Raw genomic sequence first — 18938 nt, forward strand, 5'->3', positions numbered from 1 at the left:
CGCGGCGTGGCTCAACCGGGAGCAGATCGGGCAGGGCCTGTCGTCGGTGACGTCGCATCTCGAATTTGTGGGATGCCTGGCGCGCGCCGAGGAGCTGCGGAAGCGCGTGCGCTGCATGGCGCGGCTGAGCGGCGAGAGGAAGCTCGGCTTCGCCAACCTGTACACGCGGCTGGGCCGGGCGGCGGCGCCCAAGCAGACGAGCGTCGTGGGGACCGTCATGGGCAGGGACCGCACGTTTTGCAACCTGCCGGGCGCGGGGCTGGCGGCGGGCGAGTGGAAGCCGGCCGTCAATGACAAGGCGACGGACGAGATTAGCGCGCATACAGGTACTGTCGTGATGGCACGGTTTCCCGAGGACATGCACGGAGAGCTAACGTGATTTTTTGCGCGCGCAGCCATGTTTGAGGAGCAGGAGAATCCGGCCTACGACGCACTGTTGATCGATGCGGCGGCATATGTCACAACGTGGCTACACAATGATTGGTACGAGAGCAGCACCGACGAGATACCCAAGCCTGAGGAGGCGACCCCGGCGTAGCACCCGCACAGGAGGCTAGATTGTGCGTTTTGAGAATTTGGAATGAAGGACCCCACATGACATTACTATTGACTTTATACTTTATTTCTTCGTACTTGTACAGCTTGGATTGGCATCGACCGGGTACTGCCATCGTTGGGCATTGTCGACGTTTTATTGGGTCTTTTTGGCGGTCTGCGCACCACCAAAGACCTTGGAGCGCTGCTTCATCATGTACGTGTACAGAGTGTAGGAACCTGTTGTGGACAAGACACCACATTAGTCTCTTTTTCCCTCCCCAAATTTGGGAGGGGCAGAACAAACACGTACCAGGAATGTAGATGGCGAGAATGGCGTAGAGCATGTACTGCTCCGCGCCCTGCAGAAACTTGGAGGTGATGAAGATGAGGGAGCACTCGGAGAAGATGCCGAGCGGGTAGAGGATGAAGAAGGTGTTGTAGCGCAGAAACGTCAGGAAAGAGGGCTGGAGGCCGGCGAGGCTGGTGGCAAAGTACGAGTAGCGGATGACCTCGGTGACGGACCAGGCGACGAGCATGGAGGCGTAAAAGGGCGCCTGCGTGACGAAGGGAAAGGGGTAGGTGATGCCCCAGACGAGGAGGAGGCGCGACATGACCTGCATCACGGTGGTGGCGATGGGAGCGCGGACAATTCCTGGAGAAGCCGTCATGTTAGCATCTCTGAAAGGTCGCGTGCTGCTTGGCTGTCGCATGGGCGATTTTGGCACAAAGGCACGGAGCTAGCAAAACTCACCGAATAGAGAGTGCAGAACCTCGAGGCACGCGGCCGTCTGTGTCCAGCGCGTCCACTCGCCGACTTCAAGGTATGTGTACGGGTAGCCGATGGTGAGGCAGCTGGTGACGGTGCGGTACAGGACCACGGCCCAGGCGGCGCAGGACAGGGCATTGTAGAGGACGAGGTAGCCCGTTCGGAGAGGCGACGAGGGAGCCATGGTGAGGTGGCGATTGGGGGGACGCTGTCGAGGAATTGGGATGCGACGGGCGGTGGTGGTGTTGTGGGAGAGGAATTAACAAGACCAAAGGTTGAGCTTGGTGGGACAGGGAGAGAATAGTTGGGGTTCCTTTTTGTTGGCCTCGGCCTGACGCTGGGTTGTGGTAGATGATCTCTGGCTCCGCAGGTAGTTTTGTTCTAGGGGTAAGGAAAATACCATTTGTTGTGGTCTTTCTATTGTTTTTTCTATTGCATTTTTTCCTTTTCTTTACTTCTCATTTTTCAATTCTCAGCGCATTACACCTGCAAACATGGACGACGAAGCTCGCGGGTTTAATAGTCACCATGCGGGCCGGCTAGTAGCAGGCTCTGGCGGGGCAAACAGGTATTGAACAGCATCAACCTTCTCTTCACGCATACATCTGGCCCTGAAAAAGCCGACACTTGTCCGAGATGGCAGACAGGATTACCCTTGCCCGCAATTACAAGCCATCCCACTACAGTCTCTCTCTGAGGGACTTGGACTTCCGGGCGTGGACCTTCAAAGGCACCGTCAAGTACGTTGAACGCCATCTGCAGCTCAAGGTGGCGCTCACCTCTGTCTAGCATCGACTTGGAAATCACCCAAAGAACAACGAGTATTGTGCTGAACGCAGAGGAGCTCAAAATTATAAGCGCAGAGCTTCATGGTGGCAATGGCGACGCGCCGCAGGTTATCCCCTCGAGTGGCTGCAGCTACGACAGTCGCGCCACCACCGTCGCAATCACGTTCGAGGAAGAGCTTGACGTGGCCAAATCGTACCAATTGATTATAAACTACGAGGGTTCTATCAATGCGCAGTCGACAGGATTCTACCGCGCGCAATACAAGGCGCTCTCTGAGCCCCCGGCCTCCGTCGGCCGGAGCGAAAATGGCGCGCCGTACATGGTGTGCACGCAGTTCCAGCCCGTCGGCGCCCGCCGCGCCTTTCCCTGCTTCGACGAGCCCAACAGCAAGGCCACGTTTTCCCTCGACGTGGAGCTGCCGGCCGACCAGACGGCCATTAGCAACACGCCGGTCGCCACGACGGAACGGACCGCCGAGGGCCGCCAGCGGGTGCGCTTTGAGACGACACCCGTCATGAGCACCTATCTGCTGGCGTGGGCCATCGGCGACTTCAAGTACGTTGAAACGTGCACGGCGCAAGAGTATCGGGGCAGCAAGATCCCAGTGCGCTTCTATGCAACGGCTGGTCTGCAGGAACAAGGTCGCTTTGCCATGCAAGAAGCGGCCAACGCAGTCGACTTCTTCTCTGCAACCTTTGGTATCGAGTACCCGCTGGCCAAGATGGATCTCCTGGCCATTCCCGAGTTTAGCTTTGGAGCGATGGAGAACTGGGGTCTGATAACGGGCAAGGCCAATCTTGTCAGTGTTGCCCTCGAGCATATTGCATGCCCCCTCTCCAAGCTAATGTGCTTCCAAAGTTGATCTTTGACGACAAAGTCAGCGCACCCGCCAAGAAGGAGCTGATAGCATCCATCATAGCCCACGAAGTAGCCCACCAGTGGTTCGGCAACCTCGTCACCATGGACTGGTGGGACGAGCTCTGGCTCAACGAGGGCTTCGCGACCTGGGCCGGCCACCACGCCGTCGACCGCCTGCACCCCGACTGGCAAGCCTGGGACAAGTTCATGGGAGAGGGCATGGAGGGCGCGCTGATCCGCGATGCCCAGCGCTCGTCGCACCCCATCCTGGTGGCCGTGCCCGACGCGCGTCTCGTGCACGAGGTCTTTGACCAGATCAGCTACCAAAAGAGCTGCGCGGTGCTCAACATGCTGGCCCGCCACATGGGCGTTGACGCGTTCCTGGCTGGCGTATCCGTCTACCTGCGGCGAAACATGCACCGCAACGCCACGGCCGAGGACCTCTGGCGGTGTCTGAGCGAGGTGGCAGGTGACGACATCGTTGCCAACATCAAGCCGTGGATCGAAAAGACGGGCCACCCCGTCCTGACGGTGACGCGGCAGTCGGGCCAGGTGACGCTGCGGCAGTCTCGTTTTCTCGCCGTCGACGACATGATACCCGAAGAGGACGAGACGCTGTGGTGGATTCCGCTCGGCTTCCGGAATCTGTCTGACAAGGACAACGCGCCGTCTATGCCTTCCGCACTCTCTGAAAAAGAAGCTTGCGTGACGTTCCCCGCAGACCAGCTGTACCTGCTCAACAGCTCTGGCACCGGCTTCTACCGCGTCGAGTACCCCCCAGACCACCTGACAAGGCTCGGCCAGGAACTCGACGGCCTAAACGTAGCGGAAAAGCTCACCATTCTCAACTCGGCGTCGGCCCTGGCCTTTTCGGGCGCGGGCTCGACCGTCTCCCTGCTGGGGTTCATGCAAGCCTTTGCCGAAGAGACAAATCCGCACGTGTGGCTCCGGATGATGCGCGACTTTGCGCGGCTGCGGTATCGCTTCGACAACGATGCCGACATTGTGCCGGGCATCAAGGCTCTGACGCGGGTCGTCATTGGTAAGATGGTACAGGATCTGGGATGGGAGCAGGCGGAGGGTGAGTCGCACCTGCGATCGGACCTTCGAAGGACGATCTTGGACGCGGGTTTCCATTGCGAGAGCCCCGAGTAAGTCACAACCCAGGAAAGGAACATAGTTGCGAAGATATATGCTAACCCTTTCCAGAATATTGGAGGCTGCTCAGCAGAAGAACATGCTGTACATGGCAGACCCCGAGAAGCTCACCATCGATCCCTCCCTACGTTATCTAGTCTGGGGCGCCGCCGCCCAAGCCTCGCCCGAGGACGCCGTGCCCGCTCTCCTCGACGAGTGGCGCGCGTCCACGTCGACGGAGGCGCGCGGGCGCCTCGTCCGCGCCATGAGCATGGTGCAGGACCCAGCCGTGCTGCGCGCCCTCGTGCTGCCATTTTGCTACGGCACAACGCCCGCGGACCGGGTGCTGGCGCCGACCGCGATGCGCCCGCTCGTCACGGCGCTGGCGCTGCAGTGGCCCGCGCGCAGGGTGCAGTGGGCGTACGTGCAGGAGAACTGGGACGCCGTCGTGGCCAAGATGGGCACGCCCGAGGGCGTCGGCCGCGTGCTTGGCGCGTGCCTGGCGGGGTGCAACGAGGCGGCGGAGGCGGACGACATGGAGGCCTTCTTTGCGGACAAGGATACGAGTGGCTATGGCAGGACGCTGGCCAAGGTCAAAGACAGCATTGTAAACGCGAGCCGCTTCCGCAAGAGAGAGCGTGCGTCGCTGGCGGCTTGGCTGCGCGCGAATGGATATATAGCGTCGCAGAAATGACAGTTACGCTTCCCTATTGGAGAAATCAGAGGAAAGAAAGAAAAAGTTCGAGTATATACACTTTGTACGATTTTCTTTGGAATACAATTTGACATGTTGCTAATAAGTGGCGGCCAGTCGCTGATACAGGTAGTCGCCGCTCGTGATGCTCTCGTACTTTTTATCGGCCTCGTCGGCGTACGTGCCGGGCATGGCCTCGATGACGCTGTCGGCATTCGGGTTGCAAAAGTAGGCGATGCTGTAGCGTGCGGGATACACCTCGACAGAGTCGTCGTCGTGCGGGGGCTCGACGACCCTGTGCACGGTGCTTTTGATAGTGTCGTTGCTCCAGCGGGCGAGCAGGTCGCCGGCGTTGACAACAATGGTATCGGGAATCGGCGTGGCGTCTACAAACGTGCCCGACGGCGACTTGACCTGCAGGCCGCCGCGGCCGTCCTGGAACAGCAGCGTGATGGAGCCGTAATCCTGTTGTCGATCGTGTTAACAAGGACAGACAGGGAGACTGGCGTGTGAGGAGGGGGGGGGGCTTACAGAGTGCTCGCCGGCGCGGACTTGGCCGGCGTTGGTCTTGAAGACATCCGCCCTNACGGGGGGGTAGTGCAGCAGCCGGAGTGTATTATCGCCGCGATCCACGAACGCGTCAAAGTACGTCTCCGGCAGCCCGAGCCCGACGGCGACGGCGCTCATGACCTGCGCGTGCAGCGCCTGGCATTCCGCGAAGAAGCCCATCATGACCTCGCGGAACCCGTCGACGGCGTCCGCAGCCGGCCAGTGGTTGCGGAACACGTCGTGCGGCTCGCGGCCAATCTCGAGGCTCTCCTTGAGCTCCGCGCCCGCGGCCGTCTGCGCGCCGCGGGCGTCGACGAGCCGCTCCCGGCCCTGCCGCAGGTAGCCGCGGTTGGCGGCGGCGTCGGTCAGCCGCAGCGCGTCCTTGGCGGCGAGCGGCTGCGCGAAAAAGGCCGCGGAGCGGGCAAAGACGGCGCGCAGCGTCGAGGCCGCGATCGGGTGCGCCCGCAGGTACACGAAGCCCGCCGTCTGGAAACCTGCTAGCAGCGCGCGCGCGGTTGCGGCGCGCGCGGCGGGCGTCCCCTGGAGAAAGGCGGAAAAGTCGATGAGCTGGTTTGAGGATGTGTGAGTGGGAGACGGGGGGAGACGCGGGGAGAGGGGATGACGGTTTACCGGGATGACGAGCCCTTGGTCTTGGACGGCGGCCTCGACGCTCATAATGGGAAGTATCTGATGAGAAATGCGGCAGATTTGTTGGATTGTGAAGAAAGAGGATTTAGTTCGGGGGAGACGGCAACAGGGCGAGTCTTGGATATGGTGTTGTTATCATGAAGCTTAGGGTTAGATATACTGAAGTCCGGGAGGCTTTATCTTGCACTTATCCAGCCGGGCAGCCATCTTTCAGCCGCAAATCGATCCGGTCTAGAATGATGGAAGATAGCAACAAGCTAGTCGACTTCCATGTAACGTCGACAAGACGACCGCGAGGCCCGGACAGATGCGTCCATCCGCCGTTATTGCCCAATCCTATGCCAATCCACAAGGCCGATCCGAACCCGCTGAGCCCACTAAAAGGACCGCCTAAATTACCCCTCCTCCGTTAGATGAGGGGTATCTCCGAGTACATACATAGTACCTATAGTTAGCTATTGCCCCCCCTCTAAAAGCAGCATCGCGACAGTGACTCGGGACATGCAGCTGCATTTCTCTCTGCTACGTCAGTACCGCACATGAAGGGAATGGATCCAGGGCTGCATTTCCACATAGCAAAAGTACCTGCAAGACGGCTCAACTTCGCCGGCTAGTGGCGGAGCAAGGAGAGGGGTTCTCGCGTTGATGAGCTATACCGTTCCAGTTTCCATCGGATAATAAGAACCGAAAAAAAAAATTGTCGGAGAGAAAGGGGCCATTCATTAATTACTCACATTTATACATTAACATTAATTCATGAAAACGCCACCATCGCAGGCAGACCACTCGTACCTCCACATCCAGACGGTCTAATCAACTGGCGGGGCACCTCCAAGCCCACACACGTCCAGTTAGACACCATATAAACTGGCGGTTCTTTCTGCATGCTCTTCACGAGCCCAATCTCGCAACCCTTCATCCCAATCCAGATCTTGTCAGAAACAAACACCGGCCACCATCCCGACCCAGGCACCATGGCGGCCTCCACCCCCGTCGTCGTCGACATCCACACCCACATGTATCCGCCCTCGTACATTGCCATGCTCGAGAAGCGCCAGACCATCCCCCTCGTCAGGACCTTTCCCCAGGCCGACGAGCCGCGCCTCATCCTGCTCTCCTCCGAGCTCGCCGCTCTGGATGCCGCGCTCGCCGACCCCGCCGCCAAGCTGCCCGGCCGGCCGCTGAGCACGCACTTTGCGTCGCTCGCCCAAAAGATGCACTTCATGGACACCAACGGCATCCGCGTCTCCGTCATCTCCCTGGCCAACCCGTGGTTTGACTTTTTGGCCCCCGACGAGGCGCCTGGCATCGCTGACGCGGTCAACGCCGAGTTCTCCGACATGTGCGCCCAGCACGTCGGCCGCCTCTTCTTCTTCGCCGCCCTGCCGCTGAGCGCGCCCGTCGACGCCGTCAAGGCCTCCATCGAGCGTGTCAAGAATCTCAAGTACTGCCGGGGCATTATCCTGGGCACCTCTGGCCTCGGCAAGGGTCTGGACGACCCCCATCTCTTGCCCGTCTTCGAGGCTGTCGCCGACGCCAAGCTTCTCGTCTTCCTGCACCCGCACTATGGTCTGCCCAACGAGGTATACGGCCCCCGCAGCGAAGAGTACGGTCATGTCCTGCCTCTGGCGCTCGGGTTCCCCATGGAGACGACGATTGCGGTCGCGCGCATGTACATGGCTGGTGTATTTGACCACGTACGCAATCTTCAGATGCTGCTGGCGCACAGCGGCGGCACACTGCCGTTCCTTGCGGGCCGCATCGAAAGCTGCATTGTTCATGATGGACACCTGGTCAAGACGGGCAAGGTGCCCAAAGACCGCCGCACAATCTGGACCGTGCTCAAGGAGCAAATATACCTCGACGCTGTCATTTACTCCGAGGTTGGACTCCAGGCCGCGATTGCGTCGAGCGGAGCAGATAGACTGATGTTTGGCACGGATCATCCGTTCTTTCCACCAATCGAAGAGGACGTGCAGGGTCCTTGGGATAGCTCCCGTTTGAATGCCCAGGCCGTAATCAAAGCTGTCGGAGAGGGATCCAGCGATGCAGCTGCCGTCATGGGATTGAACGCTGTCCGTGTTTTGAGTCTCAAGGCTGAGTAGGTAGTCAAGTCTTTCGAGAAGAGAACCAAATCGTCTCAAGCTGTTCCGGTTCCGCGCTGATATGCGAGCTCTGCGTCGTGTATGCGTTGCTTGGCCGTAGTCATGGTTTGCTGCAGACCCTGCATAACAGCATCCTGTATATCTGATTTGTCCTTTTGGTTCATGTCCGTGAGTGCTTGCCGCGCTCGGAGCTTGTCGCACACGAGCTCCCAATACATTTTCTGGTCGCCATCAATGTCAACAAGGTAGTCTCCCGGTACATCAATGACACCATTTGCGGGACCCTTGTCCTTTTTGCTGTAGAGGGAGCTAGACTTGATGCGCTCCTTGGCCTCTTTGCGCTTCGCCTTTTCCTCCTTTCTCTCCTTGAGGCGTCGGCGCGCCTCGGCCATGTCGTCCATCTCCTGCGCGGCGGCGGCCTGGCGCGCATTCTCCTCGTCGCGCATGCGTTGCAGCTCCGCCAGCCTCTCGCGCTCCTTTTGCATCATCTCCGTGTCCTTTTGCTGCTTGGCCTGCTGCTGGTGGCGCGCGGCGTTCTCGGCGGCCTCGAGGTCGTCGGCGAAGCGCTTGCGCTCCTTGTCCATGGCGTCGCGCTCCTGGCGCCGCAGCAGCTTGGCCTTCATGGACGCGTCGTACGTGGCGCGGGCATTGTCGTCGGAGAGAATGTCACGCGCGCGCTCAAAAAGCTCCCACTTGTCCGGGTCAAAGTTGTCGCCAGCCTTGTCCGGGTGGTACTTGAGGGAGCGCTTACGCCAGGCCCGGCGAATGTCATCTTTTGGTGTGAGAGCATCTACGCCGAGGAGTTCGTATAGGTCGACGTTCTTTTCCGCATACTCGGCCGCAAAGCGCAGCACATCCTTGTTGTCGTCACTCATGGCGTCGGTTGGGCGTTTGGAAAACTTTTCAGATGAGGAGGTAGTAGGGATGGGTGCGACTGGCCCAGGCTTCGCAGAACCTCAAGGTTACCTCGTTGCACAACTTCGGAAACACAATGTATGGAAATGGATGGAATACACGCTCCTTGGGCTGTCGATGTCGTGATGAAAGAAGACTGCAGTGTAGACGTAAAACTTGTAGGTGCCTCCACGTGACGGTATTGCCCTGAAGGTCCCCTGTAATAATTCAGGGACTTTGCGCCACTCTTCAGGGAACAGCTCCACTGTACTCCGTACAAATTACAAATTATCCATCTCAACTTCTTGTGCCTGGGCTGATTTGTTTTCTATTGCTCCGAATGATGCATCTTTTTCCATCTCTTACTCTTCATCTCAAAAGTCATCTTCCTGAAACAAGGCTCTAGAATGTAACACTCCGCCTGAATACGGCAAGATGTGTTACCCCACCCCAAGGTCGCTACTTCTACCGCCTCCTCTTACAGCCGTCCGAGCCTAGTTTTCCTCATACCATAACGAAACATTGAAGACTTCGGGATGTCAGAGTTCGATTATCGGGCTTTTTACGGAACCGTTGTTCACTCGGCAAGCTTGAAAGAAATTGCCATCCTCGAGGATGCCTTGCTCGTGGTCGACGACTGCGGCACCATCGTCGCTCTCGAAGCAAACGTGCAGAGTGAAGAGGTCTCCGGAAGACTCGAGGCTCTAAATGCTGCCCAGAGCTGGTTTACCGAGTTGAAAAAAGGACAATTCATCATGCCAGGCTTCGTAGACACGCATAACCACGCACCGCAGTGGCTCCATCGCGGACAGGGACAGGGCCTCCAGATCCTCGAATGGCTCAATCAAGTTGCTTTTCACAACGAGTCACTATTCAAAGACGCCAATCACGCATGGAGAGTGTACCGTATGGTCGTCAAAGGCATGATCCGACAAGGTGTCACCACTGCGAGCTACTATGGTTCTCTGCACGGCGAGGCTACCAAGATTCTCGCAGACGTATGCCGCGACTGGGGTCAACGAGCACTCGTTGGAAAGTGCAACATGGCCCGTAACGCGCCCGACTTCTATGTCGATGACAGCGTCGAGGAGTCGCTTGCGGTGACGCGCGACTGCATACAACACATCAAGAATCTCGACCCCAAGGGGGAGCTCCTCCGTCATGTCCTGACACCGCGCTTCGCCATTTGCTGCGACGAGGCTCTGCTCGCGGGCCTCGGCGACATCGCCCAAGAGAACCCGACCATGGCCATCCAGACGCACTTTAACGAGTCCGAGCAGGAAAAGAACTTCACCATGACCCTGTTCCCGCAGTTCACCAACGAGGCCGACCTCTACGAAAAGTTCCACCTCCTCAACGAGCGCTCCATCCTCGCCCACTGCACCATCATGACGCCCTACGAGACGCAGCGCCTTCAGGACCTCAACTGTGGCGTCGCGCACTGCCCGACCTCCAACATGACGGTCGGCGGCGGCTTCATGGCCGCCCACGTCAAGGACTTTTTGCGCCGCGGCATCAAGGTCGGCCTCGGCACAGACTCCGGCGGCGGCTATTCCGTCTCTATGCTCAACGCGATGCGCCACGCCTTGATCAACTCCTTTGCGCGCGACTCTTTGGACACGCGTGATGGCAGCGCGGCGCTGACATTGGATGAGGCCTTTCACATGGCGACGATTGGCGGCGCGCGCGTCGTCGGCTTCGGCGATGAGGTTGGTGACTTCGCGGTCGGCAAGCAGTTTGATGCGCTTCTGGTTGACGTAACGCACACCAGCGGCGGCATTACCGCGCCACTAGAAGAGGCTGATACACTGCGGACGATACTGGAAAAGTTCATCATGACAGGCGATGATCGAAACATAACTCAGGTTTATGTTCGGGGGCGACTTATCCACAGCTGCTAGGTTTACTTTTTTTTTTACATGAGATCAAGTATTTATCAAGTACCGCAAACAATTACATTGTCCGACTGCCACAATTATCGCATCAAGCTGCTTGAGCCATCTTTACTTTGCCGAGGGCATATCCGTCTCCGTCTCCGAGTCCTGCTCGCGTCCCCCGACGTTGCCCACCGAACCATTGCCCATCTCCTCTGCAAACACGTATATATTCGGCGTGCCACCGACCTGATTCAGCAGAAAACGCTCATACGGGCCCAGCGGCTCCTCCACCAGCACCCTCTGCCTCTTGTCCGTTGGCGCGTCCTCCTCGGGCCCGACATACTCCCAGACCCAGCGCTCCCCGTGCTCCTCATTCGGCCTGCGTCCGGCCGGCCCCCCATCCTCACCGCGAACACCACCCTCGGCCGCCACGGCCTCGTGGTGGACCGGGTCCCAGAGCGGATCTCGCGGGACAGGATCCTCAAACCGCGCCGTCGTGCGCCGCAGCTGCCAGCAGCGCGCGAGCGTCGGCGCCGTCCACACGCCGTCGTCGTTGAGCCCGAGGCCGCGGCACGCCAGCCGCACGCGCGCCGAGCTGTGCACGCGCTCGTTGGTGTCGAGCAGGAACGGGCCGCCGCGGTCGTCGCCGCTGCGCGGGTCCACCTGCCGGTACTGGCCCGGCGTCCGCCCCGTCCGCCCCGTAATCCAGTCGACGATGCTTGACGACTTTTGGAGCGCCCCCAGGGCCCACGGCCGCATGGGCGCGTTGGCGCGGAAGATGGCGTCGACGGCCCACGGCGCCGCCGCCGCCCGCCGGGTGCTGGCCGCGACCTGGGCCGCCTTGGCCTCGTACTGGCTGCGCTGGAGGTCGATCATGCGCAGCGCCGACGGCGCGTAGAACTCGACGCCCACCGACGCCATTTGATCCATCATCCCTGTGTGTCGGCATGTTGGTGAGCTGGGACGCGTTGCTTGCCCCCGGGGTCTTGTCACTTACAAGCCAGTGTGATGTTGGCCATGCCGACATCTTCGACGCCGCCGCCGCAGTTCCCGTGCGTGCCGGGGAACCAAACCTGGCGCAGATCCGTCGTCAGCTTGTTCTCCGGCCGGCGCTCCCATACTGCCGGCGAGTATGGCGAACGGTTTTCGTCTAGAGCTAAAGCCTGGAAGGCGTGCTCGATGCGGTCGGAGAGGTCCGTGTCGTGCCACTTGAACGTGAGAGGCGGTCAGTGCTGCTGCCATTTTCTGCTGCATGTGCGGCCGCCTAGGGGGGAGACTTATTCATTGTTGGCGGCCCGGAAGCCCAGCTTGTCTAGCCATCCAATCCTGGGAATGCCCAGGCTGCCGACGGTGTCCCAGACACCAATAGCCTTGACCTTGATGAGCGCGCCGTTGGCCTGGGTCACACGCGTGAGGCCCATCTTCTCGAGTCGCTGACGGTACACGTCCGCGGCGTCGTCACCTTTGGGCTTGTCTGCAAAGGGCGTTTGGGGGAACGGGTCTTGGTACCTGGCGTCCTTCCAGTGCTGCATGTCCTTGAAGACGGGCACAAACGACTCCATGCCTTGACGCGTGAGCAAGCCCAGATTGCCTATTATGCCGGCAACGGACCGCACTGTAAAAGCACCGCGTGACCATCCGAGAAGGATGATTTCGTCGCCGTCCATGTAGTTGGCGCAAAGAAAGGCGTACGCTTCGCGGACACGCTGCACAGTTGGTACAAGCAGACATTAGGGACGCACCTTTTCCACGTCAGACACGATCAAGTAAGTACATACCTGCGTTAAACCTAGACCAAAAGCACCTCCTGTAAGTGTGTCGATTGTGTTGCTGCCGGTGCCCACGCCCGACTCGTAGTTGATAATCTGCAGAGTTCCGTCGCTGCAGCGGCGCTTGAAGCAGCGCGAGATGCGCGTCACGTTGGACGCCACTTGCAGCGTAGCTTGGCCCTTGATAGTCGCCTTGTTGAAGCCATCGTCACTGTCGAACCATGTGCCATCGCAGCATAGAATGATGCGCTTCTTGACAGCCTTGTCTGGCACCGCTTGTTCGGTAGTCGCTGGCATATTGTTCTTTTGGCAGGATGTTGGACGAAACAGACGGGGAGATGCAGAATCGCTCAAACAAGGAGTTTCAAAGTATGAAAAGACACAGCAAGTGACTTTATGAAAGCGAGCGCCTCATTCGATGGGTTCGTAGAAGCAGCATGTCACTGCGACGCAAGACTCACTAGCCCAGAATGCTATATATACTCATTTAGGGGTATTGGTGTCCTTACACGCTAAAAGGACGACAGTCACAATTGCATTTCCCACTTTTGGGTGATATTATTCGGCTCGAAAGACACTGCCCTGACCGGAACGGACCGATCCAGCGGGCTGCGGTGCAGTCGTCCAATAAGCTCAGGGCGCGTCAGCACGGTGCTCAGCCTTGACGATCTTGCCCCCCAAAATAGTCTTTAATTAAGCTGAAAGGATGCAGGGGTTTGATTCTGAGTTGTGCAGCCTTAAGAACAAGAGGACACAGAATTGCAGCGGGATAGGAACAAGGTTGTGCTGCATCTTGCTCCAGTTTACAAGCTTCCAGACCATCTCGGCTGGTGCCTTGTAGCCCGCCAAATAGACAATATTATTTCCTCTTTGCTTTAACCACTTACCGAGAGAAATGACGCTATTTCGCGCTCTTGACTTTTCTTTTGGCCTTCGCTTGATGCTACCTCGTGACATGTCGTTTCAAGGCTTCGTCGGGCGAGGCTGCCTCGTGTGGCTTGGCGGTGGCTTCAAGGCTACGGCTACGCCTTGCTTACATGCGGTCTTGAGGCCGCCTGCTAGGAAGACACATCCGAAACGGGTTGACTTGCTGACTCGATTCGGCCCAGCCGCATGACTGGTTTGACCAAAGTTTGGAAATACATTATGCGCCCTGGCAGGCCTGCCTCCGAATCATATTCCCGTAGTGGGAAGGCGGCCGGCCGGGCGTCCCGTCGCCGCCCAATGAGACGGCGCCGGTCTGATGCATGATGGCGATCCTGCCGCTCACGGGACGGGGCGTACCAGCATTGACTTTAAGTGTACGTGCTTCTTCGTCGAGTCCAGGTTTTTGGTCAGTCTGACAGCGAAAGCTATAAAGTCGAATCCCACAAGTATGCGACAACGCTCGTCTACAGCGATGCTGGTGACGTTTCAGTTGCCAAGCGGGCGACACCTGGATCTTAATCAGGCCACGCAACAGTCTCTAGATTTGTTACTAGAAGCAGGTGTCGGTCTTTGGAGTGAGACGGTCAGCCCGTGCTGAATGTGATGGGCTTTCAGCTGAGCCGCTTCGGGTGTGGCTGTGGCACTTTTGTGAGGACGAATCAATTTCATGTCGCGGGGAAACTCGTCGCAAATCTAATTTCACGACCGATTATCAATTCTTAGTCTATTTCCAAGAGTAGTCGGATAGAAGGGTGGGGTCACGTTCGAAACACCAAAGCCTCTGTTCACGATAACCAGCAACGTGCCTGGCGAAAGTTTCAACAGAAGCCGATAGTTTTCGTCAATCTCGGCATGAAGTATTAGTCTTGAAAATCACAAAGCAAATGCGGTATTATCGAGTACGGTTAAGAGAGGGTAGACTTTAACAACACAGATGCGAAAGCCAGATGCTGGAGAAACATGGGCGACATAATTGGTGGTGCCCGCCATTCAAGGCCGAGCGTGCATTCTAAATCTTTCTACAAACAGTGTACAGTAGTTTACAGGATATCATCTACGCATCGTTTCTACTTCTTCTGGGCCTCGTCCAAGCCCGCCCGCAGCCAGTCGGGCACAAACGCCTTGACCTTGAGGCTGCTCTTGACATCATCGTCTCCTCCCCACTCGAGCACAAACTCGTCGTCGGGGTTGTACGTCGCCGCCGCCTGCTCGCCCGGGAGCACCACGTCCGTCATGATTTCCAGCCGGCACAGCGCCAGGCCGACATTGCCGACGCCCTTGAGCCACTTGCCCGCGCTGCGGCCGCGCTTGTCGAAGCGGCCGATGCTCGTCTCGGCGGGCACCGCGGCCGCCGCGTTGCTGCCGTCGTCTGGGAGGTACGCGAGCGTCTGCGGCGGGGGCCGGTCCGCGCCGTACACCATGCACGGGAGCACGCGCTTGCGGACGACGCCGCGGTGCCGGGTGCGAATCGTCAGTTCCTGGCCGACGTAGCAGCCCTTGTGGAAGTCGATGCCGCGCATGAGCTCCATGTTGCTCTCGAGCGGCAGTGCCTGCTCCCGCAGCAGCTCGTCCTGGCCCTCGGCCACGCCCCGCAGGTAGCGGCGCACCGTGTAGGCGTCCTCGGTGGCGCGCGCGGCGTCGACGGCCGGCGCGCCGCCGCCGCCAAGCTGCAGCAGGCGGTGGCCCATGCCCGGCGCGCGCGGGTCGCGCAGCGTGAACAGGTTGTCTTGCGCACTCGGCAAGCTGAGTGTCGTCGTCGTGTCGTCCCAGACCTGCCACACAGACGCCTCGTCGGGCGCCAGGCCGCGCACGCTGACCTTGGCGCGCAGCTTGTACCGCTTGATGTACTTTTCGAGGCGGGCCGCCTGCGCGGCGTCGACCTCGACGAGGTAGCCGCCGTCGTCGCCGCCGTCGAGCGCGGGCACGCCGCCGCCGCGATAGGGGTAGATGAAGGTGTCGTGCATGACGCGGCCCGTGGCGTTGAGGAAGCCGGCGTAGAAGCCTTCGGTCCGAGGCGGCGGTGATGTCTCCGTCGTCGGTTGGTTGCGTCCGTGTCCGTTGCCGTCGGCGGTGGCGACGTTTTGCGTGACGATGCCCTGCAGGAACTTGGTCGCGTCAGCACCGGCGATGGCTAGGACGCGTCGGGAGGAGAGCTCGGCGAGCCCGGCAGCGGGCGGCTTAGGCGGCGCCGAGGTCGTCGTCGAGGCCAGTCGGCGGCGACAGGACCGGCAGACGCCCGAGACGGCGGCGGTTGGACGCCGCAGGAGCACGCGATGCGTGAGCGGTGGCATGACTGCAAGACGCGATGGAAGGCCGCGGGGGGTGTGGGCGGAGGAGCGTTTCTTTGGTGTGTCGGACTTTGGGAAGCGCGAAAAAAGGATGGAAAAGCGTAACAAGCTTTGCAGCTTTTTTAGTGGAGCTTCTAAAAGCCGCCATATGGCCTCCGCGGATTTAAGCCTGGCGGGCTGCTATTTGCGGAGATGCGCACCGCACCGCCCGCGCTATCAGGGCAATCCCCGAGTCCGACAATTCGGACAAAATCTCTTAAGCCTAAGGTGGATTGAATTTAGCTCGCAATCATGGTGACCAAATTGTCAGACGCTTGATAAAATCAGGGCCCGGCCATTTCGGCGATTAGGTTTGCTTGAGTTGGTGGGTAGATCCCGTGCACGGCGGCCCTATCCCAAAGTCCGCGGCCGAAATGGCGAGAGTCAATGACGTAGCTATACTCACAGGTTGATCTCATCTCCTCTGTAGAAGCCACTGCCGTGTTTCCGCGCCGCAACCGCGGAAACAGTGGAAACAGTCATCGTCAACCATGATGCATTGTTCAAACGGGCCTTGGTTCTTCTGTAGGCGTCATGTGGTGGCCTCGACTTCGCTTGGTTGAAGCTGCGCCGCTTTGTGGTAAAGAAATCGGAATTGCTGCTCTTGAGGTTTGTGAGATCCGTGATATCTGCTGGAAGCCCGGCGCTTTCTCTTGGTATGTGCGATGCCTACAATAACCTGCTGTGTTTGCATACATACTTGGGCATTATGTAGAGATGCGAGCCCGTTTGCAATATAGTAGGAGTCATAAATATGTTTAACAAATGGCGCTAATATGTTTAAAAAACCCCATGTTAACATCAGAACTGCTGCTGCCTAGGGCATCCCAGAAAATACCCCTATGTGCGCCCCTACCTAGGTACCTGGGTAGTTACACGCTGAATAAGGCTGCGTGATTTGAGCGTTGTTTGCGAACCTCAACAACGCATTCTCGACAAACACAGCTCCTCATCACGAGCTTGACCGCACAAAGCGTGCTGCATGCACGTCCCGAGTAGAAGTCGAGCACAGTTTACCGAGATATGAACACCTGGCGCACGCAGGATTCAGGTCACGGCATTGTCCCCAACAACCCCTGGCGCTGTCCTGGAGAGGTAAAGAGTAACGATATATGATAATAGCTTGCATGTGCATAAAGGCGCCTGATATAAAGATGATTCGTGGCCTGGCTCGAGATTGGGCCAGGTGGCAGATAATACGTGGCCGGACTGAAATCTTGTACGCATCCCAGCATCCTACGCGTACATTCTTGGACCGGCGCAACCAAGAATTCCGACGCGCCATTGGCCACGGTGGTACTCACTCCGATTAGGACGTTGCTTTCGCAAGACTACCGATATCTATTCTGATAGTACGTTTCCTCGGGCCCCGGGTACCGTCCGGTTGTCGACACGCAGTCGACAAGCAAGGGCGGGTTACAGGAGCCGGAAGGTTGGTGCTTGCCATTCTGCCCGTGCCGGCGCCCGACATTTCCTTGGCCAACGGTCGCGGCGCGCACATGCAAGCCGTATTTGACGACGGGTTGACTTGGCTACCGGGCTTGGGCTGTGGCTGTGCCGTGGTTGGGGCTGGTGGGTGCAAGCCAAGCAGCCAAGTCGCCATTCTGGCGCAATGGTACGCGTAACCGCCGAGTAATACGTTTCGACATTACGGAGTCCCGAGGGGAGGGCAACGGGCTCGTCAGCGCATTATGCGAGTGCGACGAAAGCGAGACCATAACCAGGTGGCTGAGGCCAGGTCAAGTTGCTGCCTGTTGCCGTGGTTCATACGGATAACTCGAGGCAAGCATGTCTAGTTACCCGCACCGGGGCCGGGTGCAAGGAAGGACCGGTGCCTGGTTAGCGGGTACGCGGCCCTGCGCCGTTGGGAAGACGGAACAAAACGTGCGGTCACACCGCTGTCGACATGCAGACATGTGGATAGGTATGAATGGAACACGCTGGAAGCATCCGAAGCAATCAATGTCTTTGGTTGAATTGTGCATGTGAAAGCGCGATTCCTGTGGAGGTTCTTCTGTTGAGATTCGTTGTCGAGCGAGATTGGGCAAGGCCAGGCAGGCCTGTTGATTCGCGCAGAGGCCTGTTTCACATTCACAAGCCAAAGTCTAATTCGCCATCTCCATGACGCGCTGCCCTACGGTAGATGATTTAGGCATCTAGATTCTGCAGATGGATCGACTCATGGTTGCCTTGCGAATTTGTTGATGTTGTTATTGCAGGGGCTTGTAATAATTGATGAAGAAGAAAAAAAAATCTTGCGTTATAGACAGAAGAGAGCTGCTTCTGCGTGTGCTATTGGGCCATTTCCCGACGCTTACGAGATACCTAGTGCCGGTATCCGCAGACGTGATCAGACGGCAGAGTTGGTGGCAAGAATATCTGAGATGAAGTGGACAGGAACAGGCCCGCCTGAAAATCCGCTGTACCAGGATCATGACAGGGGCGGTAAAAGGAGACGAAATCTGCAATCTCAATAAGCGAGAATCCGAATAACAAAAAAAAAAAAAACAAGACACGTGTAAAAAACGCTCCTGAGCAAATAGATCACGCACTCATGCACGCCGTTCACAACGGTGCATGGACCGGTCGCCGACTCACCGGTGACGGAGCCACAATTCACGGTTCGAGGGTTGCCGGGCTGACAAACTCGGTTGTGGCTTGAAAAAAAAGAGGTTTAGAAAGCATCGGGCGCGGTGTGAATGCGATCGAGGATCGTGATTGGAGGCAAGAAAAGAGGAAGAACGTTTGAAGGCGGACTGGCTGACGAATCCATCTCAACAAGCCATGACAGCAACACTAGACCTGTTTAGGTAGTATGATTTGGCATCAACGCTCTCGGCAGGTAGATCGGCTGTCCTTTTTATTAGTTATTTTTCGAGCGCCAAAGTCCGGGTTTCCGATAGACGTACTCATAACTACCGAGTCCGGATAAGCGGGGACCTTTTGTCTGTTTCGATGCAAAAAACTATGTACTTGCATGAGCAGAGAAAAGGCAAAAATCGAGCCATTCTGATGGAGGAATGGATCGAGTGTAACTAGTTACAAGGGCGAGAAAAAAAAA

The 18938-nt window shown here is 58.1% G+C and overlaps 8 protein-coding genes across 8 annotated transcripts; 3 read left to right on the forward strand and 5 right to left on the reverse strand.

Moving 5' to 3' along the window:
• Positions 1-691: 691 nt before the first annotated feature.
• On the reverse strand, positions 692-1487 carry CCM_01449 (protein tyrosine phosphatase; the record flags this gene model as incomplete). Its single annotated transcript, XM_006666605.1, has 3 exons — positions 692-774; positions 848-1189; positions 1289-1487. 3 exons carry the CDS (start codon positions 1485-1487, stop codon positions 692-694), a joined length of 624 nt encoding a protein of 207 aa, XP_006666668.1.
• A 452-nt stretch (positions 1488-1939) lies between these two features.
• Positions 1940-4781, forward strand: CCM_01450 (aminopeptidase 2; the record flags this gene model as incomplete). The annotated part of the gene is made up of 4 exons (XM_006666606.1): positions 1940-2043; positions 2093-2891; positions 2951-4101; positions 4160-4781. The coding sequence occupies 4 exons, from the start codon at positions 1940-1942 to the stop codon at positions 4779-4781; spliced, it is 2676 nt and encodes an 891-aa protein (XP_006666669.1).
• Positions 4782-4880: 99 nt separating this feature from the next.
• Positions 4881-6005, reverse strand: CCM_01451 (thymine dioxygenase; the record flags this gene model as incomplete). The annotated part of the gene is made up of 4 exons (XM_006666607.1): positions 4881-5246; positions 5313-5364; positions 5419-5897; positions 5961-6005. 4 exons carry the CDS (start codon positions 6003-6005, stop codon positions 4881-4883), a joined length of 942 nt encoding a protein of 313 aa, XP_006666670.1.
• A 947-nt stretch (positions 6006-6952) lies between these two features.
• On the forward strand, positions 6953-8083 carry CCM_01452 (uracil-5-carboxylate decarboxylase; the record flags this gene model as incomplete). The annotated part of the gene is made up of 1 exon (XM_006666608.1): positions 6953-8083. The coding sequence occupies one exon, from the start codon at positions 6953-6955 to the stop codon at positions 8081-8083; it is 1131 nt and encodes a 376-aa protein (XP_006666671.1).
• A 35-nt stretch (positions 8084-8118) lies between these two features.
• CCM_01453 (Heat shock protein DnaJ) lies at positions 8119-8958 on the reverse strand (the record flags this gene model as incomplete). The annotated part of the gene is made up of 1 exon (XM_006666609.1): positions 8119-8958. One exon carries the CDS (start codon positions 8956-8958, stop codon positions 8119-8121), a length of 840 nt encoding a protein of 279 aa, XP_006666672.1.
• Positions 8959-9513: 555 nt separating this feature from the next.
• Positions 9514-10878, forward strand: CCM_01454 (Guanine deaminase; the record flags this gene model as incomplete). Its single annotated transcript, XM_006666610.1, has 1 exon — positions 9514-10878. The coding sequence occupies one exon, from the start codon at positions 9514-9516 to the stop codon at positions 10876-10878; it is 1365 nt and encodes a 454-aa protein (XP_006666673.1).
• A 102-nt stretch (positions 10879-10980) lies between these two features.
• CCM_01455 (peptidoglycan binding domain containing protein) lies at positions 10981-12920 on the reverse strand (the record flags this gene model as incomplete). Its single annotated transcript, XM_006666611.1, has 4 exons — positions 10981-11789; positions 11852-12062; positions 12150-12560; positions 12633-12920. 4 exons carry the CDS (start codon positions 12918-12920, stop codon positions 10981-10983), a joined length of 1719 nt encoding a protein of 572 aa, XP_006666674.1.
• Positions 12921-14617: 1697 nt separating this feature from the next.
• CCM_01456 (aminomethyl transferase) lies at positions 14618-16585 on the reverse strand (the record flags this gene model as incomplete). The annotated part of the gene is made up of 4 exons (XM_006666612.1): positions 14618-15907; positions 16039-16051; positions 16284-16546; positions 16574-16585. The coding sequence occupies 4 exons, from the start codon at positions 16583-16585 to the stop codon at positions 14618-14620; spliced, it is 1578 nt and encodes a 525-aa protein (XP_006666675.1).
• Between the last annotated feature and the right edge of the window lie 2353 nt (positions 16586-18938).

This window comes from Cordyceps militaris, assembly GCF_000225605.1.
Source record: "Cordyceps militaris CM01 unplaced genomic scaffold CCM_S00001, whole genome shotgun sequence".
Classification (NCBI taxonomy): Eukaryota; Fungi; Ascomycota; class Sordariomycetes; order Hypocreales; family Cordycipitaceae; genus Cordyceps; species Cordyceps militaris.